Source organism: Corythoichthys intestinalis, chromosome 6, assembly GCF_030265065.1.
Source record: "Corythoichthys intestinalis isolate RoL2023-P3 chromosome 6, ASM3026506v1, whole genome shotgun sequence".
Classification (NCBI taxonomy): domain Eukaryota; kingdom Metazoa; phylum Chordata; class Actinopteri; order Syngnathiformes; family Syngnathidae; genus Corythoichthys; species Corythoichthys intestinalis.
The window spans coordinates 16,905,359-16,918,036 of NC_080400.1; the positions used below are offsets into that span (position 1 = coordinate 16,905,359).

General features: G+C 40.1%; 1 protein-coding gene across 1 annotated transcript; it reads left to right on the plus strand.

Annotated features, from left to right (window-relative positions):
• Positions 1–9,348: 9,348 nt before the first annotated feature.
• Positions 9,349–10,554, plus strand: LOC130917715 (trace amine-associated receptor 13c-like). Its single transcript, XM_057839358.1, has 2 exons — positions 9,349–9,575; positions 9,720–10,554. The coding sequence occupies exons 1-2, from the start codon at positions 9,349–9,351 to the stop codon at positions 10,552–10,554; spliced, it is 1,062 nt and encodes a 353-aa protein (XP_057695341.1).
• Positions 10,555–12,678: the final 2,124 nt, after the last annotated feature.

Below are 12,678 nucleotides of genomic sequence, written 5' to 3' on the forward strand. Positions count from 1 at the left end.
GGAAGGACGGCCGGGTCTTGGTAGATTTGCAGTGGTCTGATGCTCCTTCCATTTCAATATGATGGCTTGCACAGTGCTCCTTGAGATGTTTAAAGCTTGGGAAATCTTTTTGTATCCAAATCCGGCTTTAAACTTCTCCACAACAGTTTCTCGGGCCTGCCTGGTGTGTTCCTTGGTTTTCATAATGCTCTCTGCACTTTAAACAGAACCCTGAGACTATCACAGAGCAGGTGCATTTATACGGAGACTTGATTACACACAGGTGGATTCTATTTATCATCATCGGTCATTTAGGACAACATTGGATCATTCAGAGATCCTCACTGAACTTCTGGAGTGAGTTTGCTGCACTGAAAGTAAAGGGCGCAACGGAAAAATTTTCAGGTCCGTTTGAAAAAAAGTGATTGTGGTGCAAAAATTCCGTACGTGTCGAGACTTGAACTGTGCCAATTGGTCAAGTGGTTCGGGCTGCGCGGCGCGCCGAAGCAATCCCACTCAAAAAATAAAAAACCTGAATTTAGCAACGCCGGTCGACAAAAGCGGTAGTGTTTTGCCTTAAAAGAGGAAGTTGAGAATTTGTGACATCAGACTTAATCTGAGATGTCCGACAGCGAGAACGAAAAGTGGTATTTGGTATGTATGTAGCAAAATTGATTTTGCCATGTGGCATTTTTCTGCCACGTGGCATTTTTTTGATATGTGGCAAAATGGATTTTGGCATGTGACTTTTTTTTTTTTTTTGCCATGTGGCAAAATTGATTTTGCCTTGTGGATTTTTTTTTGCCATGTGGCAAAATTAACTTTGCCATGTGGTATTTTTTGCCATGTGGCAAAATTTATTTTGTCATGTGGAATTTTGTTGGTTATTTTGTCTTTTTGCCATGTGGCTTTTATTTTCGTATTTGGCAAGCTGGATGTTGGCATGTGCCATTTTTTTTGGTACGTGGCATTTGTTTTTTTCGGTATTTGGCATTTTTGCAGGCCATGCACGTCCATGCCATTGACGGCTATGCACGTCCAAATTTTCCATTCATCTTAAATGGCAGAAAAACATGTATGGCCAAATCAGGCTATGTCATTGACGGCTATGAACGCCCAAATTTTTAATTAATTATAAAATAGCAAAAAAACATGTATGGCTGTGAGTTTTTCACCATACACTTTACATTACAGCACACTGACATTCAACTGGCACCCAAATCAGGCTATGCCATTGACGCTATGAACGTCCAAATTTTGCATTCATTATAAAATGGCATAAAATCATGTATGGCTTTAATTTTTGACCATACACTTTACATAATAGCTCATTGACATTCAACTGGCACCCAAATAAGGCTATGCCATTAACGGCTACGGACATCCAAATTTTCCATTCATTTTAAATGGCTTAAAAACATTTATGGCTGTGATTTTTGACCATACACTTTACATTACAGCGGATTGACATTCAACTGGCACCCAAGTCAGGCTATGCCATTGACGGATATGAAGGTTCAAATTTTCCATTGATTCTGAATCGCAGAAAAAGGTGTGGTTATGATTTTTGAGCATACATTTTACATTACAGCACATTAACATACAACCAGCAACCAAATCAGGCTATGCCGTCTAAATTTTCCATTCATTTTAAATGGCAGAAAATCATGTATGGCTGTGATTTTTGACCATACACTTACCATTACTGCACATTGACATGAAACGGGCACCCAAATAAGGCTATGCCATTAACGGCTACGAACGTCCAAATTTTCCATTCATTTTAAATGGCTTAAAAACATTTATGGCTGTGATTTTTGACCATACACTTTACATTACAGCGGATTGACATTCAACTGGCACCCAAGTCAGACTATGCCATTTACGGCTATGAAGGTCCAAATTTCCCTTTCATTATAAATGACAGAAAAACCTGCGTGGCTTTGACTTTTGACCATACACTTACCACTTCAGCGCATTAACGTACAATCAGCAACCAAATCAGGCTATGCCGTCTAAATTTTCCATTCATTTTAAATGGCAGAAAATCATGTATGGCTGTGATTTTTGACCATACACTTACCATTACTGCACATTGACATGAAACTGGTACCCACGTCAGGCTATGCCATTAACGGCTATGAAGGTCCAAATTTTCCATTGATTGATAATGGCAGAAAAACGTGTGGTTGTGATTTTTGACCATACATTTTACGTTTCAGCACATTGACATTCAACTGCCACCCAAGTAAGGCTATGCCATTGACGGCTATGAACGTCCAAATTTTCCATTGATTGACAATGGCAGAAAAACACGTGGTTGTGATTTTTGACCATACACTTACCATTACAGCGCATTGACATGCAACTGGCTCCCAAATCAGGCTATGCCACTGACGGCTATGAACGTCCAAATTTTCCATTGATTCTGAATGGCAGAAATACGTGTGGTTGTGATTTTTGACCATACATTTTACATTTCAGGACATTGACATTCAACTGCCACCCAATGCCATTGACGTCTATGAACGTCCAAATTTCCCATTCATTTTAAATGGCAGAAAAAGCGTGTGGCTTTGATTGTTGACCATCAGTGCATTAACATACAACTGGCACCCAAATCAGGCTATGCCATTGACGGCTATGAAGGTCCAAATTTTCCATTGATTCTGAATGGCCAAAAACACGTGGTTGTGATTTTTGACCATACATATTACATTACAGCGTATTGACATTCAATTGGTACTCAGGTAAGGCTATGCCATTGACGGCTATGAACGCCCAAATTTTCCATTCATTTTAAATGGCAGAAAAACATGTATGGCTGAGATTTTTGACCATACACTTTACATTATAGCAGATTGACGTTCAGCTGGCACCCAAGTCAGGCTATGCCATTGACAGCTATGAACGTCCAAATTTTCCATTGATTGATAATGGCAGAAAAACGTGTGATTGTGATTTTTGACCATACATTTTACATTACAGCATATTGACATTCAACTGCCACCCAAGTAAGGCTATGCCATTGACAGCTGTGAACGTCCAAATTTCCCATTCATTTTAAATGCCAGAAAAAACGTGTGGCTTTGATCGTTGACCATACACTTACCATTTCAGCGCATTAACATACAACTGGCACCCAAGTCAGGCTATGCCATTGACGGCTATGAAGGTCCAAGTTTTCCATTGATTGATAATGGCAGAAAAACACGTGGTTGTGATTTTTGACCATACATTTTACATTATAGCATATTGACATTCAACTGCCACCCAAGTAAGGCTATGCCATTGACAGCTATGAACGTCCAAATTTTCCATTCATTTTAAATGGCAGAAAAACATGTACGGCTGAGATTTTTGACCATACACTTTACATTACAGCGGATTGACGTTCAGCTGGCACCCAAGTCAGGCTATGCCATTGACAGCTATGAAGGTCCAAACTTTCCATTGATTGACAATGGCAGAAAAACACATGGTTTTGATTTTTGACAATACATTTACCACTTCAGCGCATTAACATACAACTGGCACCCAAATCAGGCTATGCCATTGACAGCTATGTACGTCCAAATTTTCCATTCATTTTAAATGACAGAAAAACATGTTTGGCTGTAATTTTTGACCATACACTTACCATTACAGCGCATTGACATGCAACTGGCTCCCAAGTCAGGCTATGCCATTGACGGCTATGAAGGTCCAAATTTTCCATTGTCCAAATCTTCCATTGATTCTGAATGGCAGAAAAACGCGTGGTTGTGATTTTTGACCATAAATTTTACATTACAGCGCATTGACATACAACTGGTACCCAAATAAGGCTATGCCACTGACGGCTACAAATGTCCAAATTTCCCATTCATTTTAAATGGCAAAAAACATGTTTGGCTATGATTTTTGACCATACACTTTACATTACAGCGCATTGACATTCAACTGGCACCCAAATCAGGTTATGCCATTGACGGCTATGAACGTATAAATTTTCCATTCATTTTTAAATGGCAGAAAATCATGTATGGCTGTGATTTTTGACCATACACTTACCATTACTGCACATTGACATGCAACTGGCTCCCAAGTCAGGCTATGCCATTAACGGCTATGAAGGTCCAAATGTTCCATGCATTTTAAATGGCAGAAAAACACGTGGTTGTGATTTTTGACTATACATTTTACATTACAGCGCATTGACATGCAACTGACACCCAAGTAAGGCTATGCCATTGACGGCTATGAACGTCCAAATTTCCCATTCATTTCAAATGGCAGAAAAACATATGTGGCAGTGATTTTTGACCATACACTTACCATTACAGTGCATTGACATGAAACTGGTACCCAAGTCAGGCTATGCCATTGACGGCTATGAAGGTCCAAGTTTTCCATTGATTGATAATGGCAGAAAAACACGTGGTTGTGATTTTTGACCATACATTTTACATTATAGCATATTGACATTCAACTGCCACCCAAGTAAGGCTATGCCATTGACAGCTATGAACGTCCAAATTTTCCATTCATTTTAAATGGCAGAAAAACATGTGGCAGTGATTTTTGACCATACACTAACCATTACAGTGCAATGACATGCAACTGGCTCCCAAGTCAGGCTATGCCATTGACAGCTATGAACGTCCAAATTTTCCATTGATTCTGAATGGCAGAAAAGATGTGGTTGTGATTTTTGACCATACATTTTACATTATAGCATATTGACATTCAACTACCACCCAAGTAAGGCTATGCCATTGACAGCTATGAACGTCCAAATTTCCCATTCATTTTAAATGGCAGAAAAACATGTATGGCTGAGATTTTTGACCATACACTTTACATTAAAGCGGATTGACGTTCAGCTGGCACCCAAGTCAGGCTATGCCATTGACGACTATGAAGGTCCAAATTTTCCATTGATTGATAATGGCAGAAACACATGGTTTTGATTTTTGACAATACATTTACCACTTCAGCGCATTAACATACAACTGGCACCCAAATCAGGCTATGCCATTGACAGCTATGTACGTCCAAATTTTCCATTCTTTTAAATGTCAGAAAAACATGGTTGGCTGTGATTTTTGACCATACACTTTACATTACAGCGCATTGACATTCAACTGGCACCCAAATCAGGCTATGCCATTGACGGCTATGAACGTCCAAATTTTCCATTGTCCAAATCTTCCATTGATTGTGAATGGCAGAAAAACGCGTGGTTGTGATTTTTGACCATAAATTTTACATTACAGCGCATTGACATACAACTGGCACCCAAATAAGGCTATGCCACTGACGGCTACGAATGTCCAAATTTTCCATTCATTTTAAACGGCAAAAAACATGTTTGGCTAGGATTTTTGACCATACACTTTACATTACAGCGCATTGACATTCAACTGCACCCAAATCAGGCTATGCCATTGACGGCTATGAACGTCCAAATTTTTCATTCATTTTAAAAGGAAAAAGTAACAAAGTAACATTGCATATTCTCTCATGCAAAATAAAAACAAAAAATCTTACAATATTTACAAAACAGGAAAGCCTGAAGCTGTCGACCTCGATTTTAAAGGTCTGCCCATACATTTTAATAGGGTTAAGGTGGGGACTTCTGCAATGGACAATCTAAAAACAATCACTTCTGACCCTCAAACGACTTTGCAACCAATCTGGCAGTATACTTCAGGCTCCCTCTCATTAATTTCCATCTCAGTTGTCCGGGTGGGGCGCGGTGAGCGGAGCACTGAGATGTTTCATTCGACTAACAAAAATTGGAGCAACAAATGGGCCGCGTGGACAGCTGAGAAACTTTTTTAAAAATTATTATTAAACAGCGTCACCGGCCCAAAAATGTGTGTCAACCCACCAGGAAGTGCCCGGTACGCCCCGGTGGCCAATCCACCTCTGCTTCAGGTCCTTGTCCATCTGAAAAAAACATTTGCTGTGATTTTCCTTCTTAGCTATTGTATTGAGGCTAGCTATTGTATTGAGGCTTTGACTTCAAGGACGAGACTCTCTCTTTTTTGCTGCACAAACTTGTGAAAGCCCACAAATGTATTCCTAATATCTCTGTTGATTTCTTTTGACTTTGCCATGATGTTACAGAAAGAAGTCACAAGTTGGCCTTAGCTAGTCTGGACTGGCACCGCGTTTCCCCTTGGCTTCCGGTTTTCGCTGCCCCCCAGCTACGGTTCCGGATCCGGTCTGGGTGTAAGTATTCCTTTATTTTTATCTATTGATGCCACGATTGTTACCTCTTTAGTTGTTGTTGGTGATTTAGTTAGCGATTATTAATGTCATCACCGGACACCGGGGAAATGGGTAACAGGAGACTCAACATGATCGAACAGAATAGCGATCAATGATTTCCCATAAGCTGTTAGTAGGCATGCTAACAGGTCTCTTTCCTCGATCAAGATTCGCATGCAAACACGCTGAATTGGTTTAAATTGATGGATATTATGGATACGGAAAGTTTCATTCAGTACTTGGTTGGAAAATTTCATCTGAGATTTCCCTTTTACATGTGAGATTTTCCACTCACTGTTACAGACAACCTATGTGTATTGCTCGAAAATGCTAGCCTCACATTGTAAATACCCCGATAGCAGGTGACTCTGTGCCGGATCCGGCCTGAGCTCGCCAGATCCGCATAGCAATCACATCCGCTGAACATCAGTGTGCCAGATGCGGCCCGTATGATCAGTTCTGACAGTCCAAATCATAGTTTACGCACTGTTCCGGGGCGGACCGTGCAGACCAGACAATCTTGAAATTTAACGGTCAACGTGTGACGCCACAGCAGCGCGCACCCTGAGGACGAGCATCTGCTCTGCGACAGTAAACAGGGGAACACGCAGGAGGAGGAGGAGAAACCACAATAATCTATAGCCCAAATATGTCAAACATTTTACCTCATCTGGGCCAGCACTGTGCCAGTTTTATATCAAAACCATTTTCAGTATTAAATTTGAGGAGCATTATGTTCAAAGTACATGGGGCAAATAAGTATTTAGTCAACCACCAATTCTGCAAGTTCTCCTACTTGAAAAGTTTAGAGAGGCCTGTAATTGTCAACATGGGTAAACCTCAACCATGAGAGACAGAATGTGGAAAAAAAAAAATCACATTGTTTGATTTTTAAAGAATTTATTTCCAAATTAGAGTGGAAAATAAGTATTTGGTCACCTCCAAACAAGCAAGATTTCTGGCTGTCAAAGAGGTCTAACTTCTTCCAACGACGTCTAATGAGGCTCCACTCGTTACCTGTATTAATGGCACCTGTTTTAACTCATTATCGGTATAAAAGACACCTGTCCACAATCTCAGTCAGTCACACTCCAAACTCCACTATGGCCAAGACCAAAGAGCTGTCGAAGGACACCAGAGACAAAATTGTAGACCTGGACCAGGCTGGGAAGACAGAATCTGCAATAGGTAAAACGCTTGGTGTAAAGAAATCAACTGTGGGAGCAATTATTACAAATGCAAGACATACAAGACCACTGATAATCTCCCTCGATCTGGGGCTCCATGCAAGATCTCACCCCGTGGCGTCAAAATGATAACAAGAACGGTGAGCAAAAATCCCAGAACCACACGGGGGGACCGAGTGAATGACCTACAGAGAGCTGGGACCACAGTAACAAAGGCAACTATCAGTTACACAATGCACCGCCAGAGACTCAAATCCTGCAACGCCAGACGTGTCCCCCTGATGAAGAAAGTACACGTCCAGGTCCGTCTGCGGTTCGCTAGAGAGCATTTGGATGATCCAGAAGAGGACTGGGAGAATGCGTTATGGTCAGATGAAACCAAAATAGAACTTTTTGGTAGAAACACAGGTTCTCGTGTTTGGAGGAGAAAGAATACTGAATTGCATCTGAAGAATACCATACCCACTGTGAAGCACGGAGGTGGAAACATCATGCTTTGGGGCTGTTTTTCTGCAAAGGGACCAGGACGACTGATCAGTGTAAAGGAAAGAATGAATGGGGCCATGTATCGAGAGATTTTGAGTGAACATCTCCTTCCATCAGCAAGGGCATTGAAGATGAGACGTGGCTGGGTCTTTCAGCATGTCAATGATCCCAAACACAGAGCCAGGGCAACGAAGGAGTGGCTTCGTAAGAAGCATCAAGGTCCTGGAGTGGCCTAGCCAGTCTCTAGATTTCAACCCCATAGAAATTCTGCGGAGGGAGTTGACAGTCCATGTTGCCCAACGACAGCCCTAAAACATCACAGCTCGAGAGGAGATCTGCATGGAGGAATGGGCCAAAAAAACAGCAACAGTGTGTGTAAAGCTTGTAAAGAGTTACAGAAAACGTTTAGCCTCTATTATTGCCAACAAAGGGTACATAACAAAGTATTGAGATTAACTTTTGGTATTGACCAAATACTTATTTTCCACCATGATTTGCAAATAAATTCTTTAAAAATCAAACAATGTGATTTTCTGTTTTTTTCCCCCCCCACATTCTGTCTCTCATGGTTGAGGTTTACCCATGTTGATAATCACAGGCCTCTCTAATATTTTCAAGTGGGAGAACTTGCACAATTAGTGGTTGACGAAATACTTATCTGGCCCACTATAAGTGAGCCAAATTTGGGTTTGCACATAGCTATTAAACTAGAGGTCGACCGATGCGAGATTTTCAAATGCAGATACAGATATCTAAAAAAAAAAATTTCAGCCGATTGCTGATATCCAAAGCCAATATTGTATTTAATTGTATGTAATTTGTGGTTGACTAAATACTTATTTGCCCCACTGTATCATACTGTAATGTGTTTACCACTCAGTATTTCATTTGATATTCCTTGTAAGAGCCATATTTATTTTATTGGAAAAAGGCGAGGGGCTCTATTGGGTCAGCCTGGCAGGCTATTTAACACAAGTGAATCGGACTGTGAAGGGTCTGCCATGTAAACTGAGCGCCTGATATCGTAAAGCTACATCTTGGCAGGCACTGTCACTATGGTCATCGTGCCAGAGAGTCAAAATTCCATTGCTTTAACATCTCCGAGATTGAGAGCTCAGTGAATGGTGAACCTGAACGGTGAACGCACCACCTGACGCGGCGACGATTGTGGCTATTGAAGTTATTAATTTTTTTTTTTTTTCTTTAGGTCAAAAAAACATTTTGCATTTGGGTTATAAAGCCAACCCAACTCAGAACCTAAACCTTGGTTGGGCCTTCTTGCTGGCTTTTAGTCATTGGCAATGAAAATGTTTTAGGATAGTGTAAAATTGGACAATGTAATGTCTTGGGCATGGCGCTAAACATGACATCATACTTTGACAACACTGACCAATCGCAATTTCTTGGGGGAGGTACAAGAACACCATAAATAAGAGAGATGGACAACAGGGAACTTCAGACAGAACACTGTCTCAGCTCAAGCTCCTCCATGGGCTCTGAGTACCAATCGGATCTCTGCTTCCCACAGCTAGGCAACATCTCCTGCAAGAAGCTTACGTATGACGGGTCTTTGAGTTTTCTTTTTTTCAGAGTCTTCCTGTCCATCGTCTGCGTCCTCACTGTGCTGCTCAACCTCCTCGTCATTATCTCTGTCTCCCACTTCAGGCACATGTTCTTTTGCTCTGAATCCATATTTGTTCTACTGTGTTGAATGATGTAGCCGCCTACTCCTCATCACCTTGAAAGTGTATTTAATAACATCTTGTTTGCGTTATCTGTTGTTCTATGTGTTTGTGTGCGTTTTTGCAGGCAGCTCTACACCCCTACCAACATCCTCCTCCTCTCCCTCGCCATCTCTGACGTCCTGGTGGGCTTGGTGGCGATGCCACTAATGATCATCATGAGCACCGCCTGCTGGTTTTTTGGTCCCATGGCATGTGTTCTCTGGAATTACCTGACTTTCATTTGTCAGTCTGCCTCTGTAGGAAACATGGTGCTGATATCAGCAGACCGTTTCCTGGCTATTTGCTATCCTCTGCATTATACTGTCAAAGTCACTGTGAAAAAAATTCAACTTTGCGTTTGTCTCTGTTGGTCAGCTTCCGTTATATTCTGCACCATCTCTTTGAAGGACAACTTGGCTGATCCCGAATTGTTTCACACTTGCATTGGAGAATGTTTCAGCAGTTTCGGTGTTATCGGAGGCATTCTGGACTTCATCGTCAACTTCTTTCTTCCTCTAAGCATTATTGTCACGCTGAACATGAGAGTGTTTGTGGTTGTCGTGTATCAGGTGAGAGCCATGCGCTCTCTCAATAAACGTGTTCAACATTCTGCCCCTTTCAGAGCAAAGAAATCGGAGCTGAAGGCCGCCAACACCCTGGGTGTTCTCGTTCTGGTCTTTCTGCTGTGTTTCTGTCCATTCTACATCGTCCCTCTGCTGGTTAGAGAACATAAGAACTCGAGTTCAGTGGTGGATTATGTCTATTATTTGTATAATTTGAACTCGTGTGTGAACCCCTTGATTTACGCCGCCTTCTACCCCTGGTTTAGAAGAGCTATTAAGCACATTGTCACTTTGCACATATTTCAGCCTGGCTCCTGTGACACCGACATATTGAAAACTAAACGTGCTCACATATGATTTATTGAAATGCTACTGCTTCTTGTGGCGTTCCGGCCACATTCCTGATAACCTTTCTTCTTTGCCCTAGCAAATTTAAGCTTAGATGAAGCTTAGTGCAGTGCTTCATGTATTGTGGAAAAGAAATATGTTTCAGTTTGCACCTGCTCTGCCACCTCACCTCCCAATTGCCAGCAAGGGTCCGTCACGTCTGGCTTGTCCCGACCAAGCTGTTACATCCACACGCTCCACTGTTTTGTACTTCTACCATGTGTACAATATTAGGCTGAAAAGAATTCAATAAAAATCTTGAATAAAATTTGGAAAAGCATAATTCACTCGGATATGAATGTTTGTTACAATCAAGATAAACGTGGTATGTGGTTGGCATATGTCTTTATACTATTATGTGCAGGATTCATAAGCATATATTAATGTATATACACAATATTTTTACTGCACTTTGTGTTTGATAATGTCCTCTGACTGCTTTTCTGAAAGAAATAAAAAAGTCATAAATCCAATGTCATTTTTTTTTTATCTCTGTTGATTTATCATGCCATGTTAATACTTAACACCAGGTGGACTGAATTAGCCACCTGGACAACAAATAAACCAATAATTGTTGGTGGGCTTGCTCTAAAATACATCCATTTTGCCGAAATTTACTATTGTATTATAGAATCTCTTAAATTAAGAAAACAAATAGTTCATGTCGACACAGTCAAGTCCAGAGATTTCCCTTATATATCGAGCTAGACGTCTCAAGACTTAGTCGACACATTCGGAAACTGCCGGCCATCTTGCGTCTAATCTAGGGCTGCAGCTATCGAATATTCTATTAATCGAGTAATCGACTGAAAATTCTATCGATTAATCGAGTAATCGGATAAAACAAATATAATTTTAGGTGAAGAGCAATTATAAATATACATGAGAAAAAAACGACATTTCATCTCATCTTGAATCATTTTCAGTCAATCAATGTCTTAATTTTCAATGTATATTGTTGAAAACAGCCAACAATTGCATCTCAGATGTAACTAGAATTTTTTTTAAAAAGTCTAATTCACTGCTATCACTCAAAAAACTTTTAGGTCTTATTAAAAAAAATATATGTATATCTGACCTAAAAATGCCGTTACGCTTGATAACACACATCACTTAAAAGTTAGGATTTTTTCCCACGTGTTTCAATTGAATTTCTATTTTAGTCAAGCCATTTTTAAGTTCTCATTAAGTTTTAAGTTAGTCTAAACTGTAAGTCCTGATAGGATTTTGAGTTTTTGCAGTGTTCAAAATAAATGTATGATACAGGCTGTATTGGAGCACATTAGGGACCAGTGCTACTTGGTGTTTTATCCAGCAATGACTAGTACTGAGCTAAAATTGATAGTTAGCATTATTAAGTTTTTATTTTACACCCTCATCACGCCACAACGCTATGTTATGTTAAAGCATGTGTGTAAGACACGTTAGCCACGCATCGACAGTGGTCATAATTAATAGAAACGAGGGCTGTCAAACGATTAAAATTTTTAATCGAATTAATTACAGCTTAAAAATTAATTAATCGTAATTAATCGCAATTAATCGCAATTCAAACCATCTATAAAATATGCCATATTTTTCTGTAAATTATATATATATTCTGTAAAATAAATTGTTGGAATGGAAAGATAAGACACAAGATGGATATATACATTCAACATACGGTACATAAGGACTGTAGTGGGCATTTCACTCTACTGTCATTTAAATCTGTCTATGCTGTCCTCACTCCGAAGCGTCTACTTTTTCCAAAGCTAGACAGCTAGTGAACGACGCCTTAATAATCAGACTTCTTCCTTTTTCATCTGATTTCTTAATAAAATGGCCTCAAACCACTGTCCTCTTTAGACCGTAGTGAAACTACAAAAAAAAAGTACACAAGCATTGCATTAGCAACAACGTTAGCTTAGCACGCTATACAGGTTCACTAAAGATAAACAAAAAGCATCTCATACAAAAAAATATAACATTTCGCTTACTAACATAATATGTACATTCTTTACAACAACCATACTTATGGACAAATCTTGTCCAAGGATCATATAAGCACAACATTACAACATAGGCGTCAGCCCGAGACGTCGTGCAGCCATA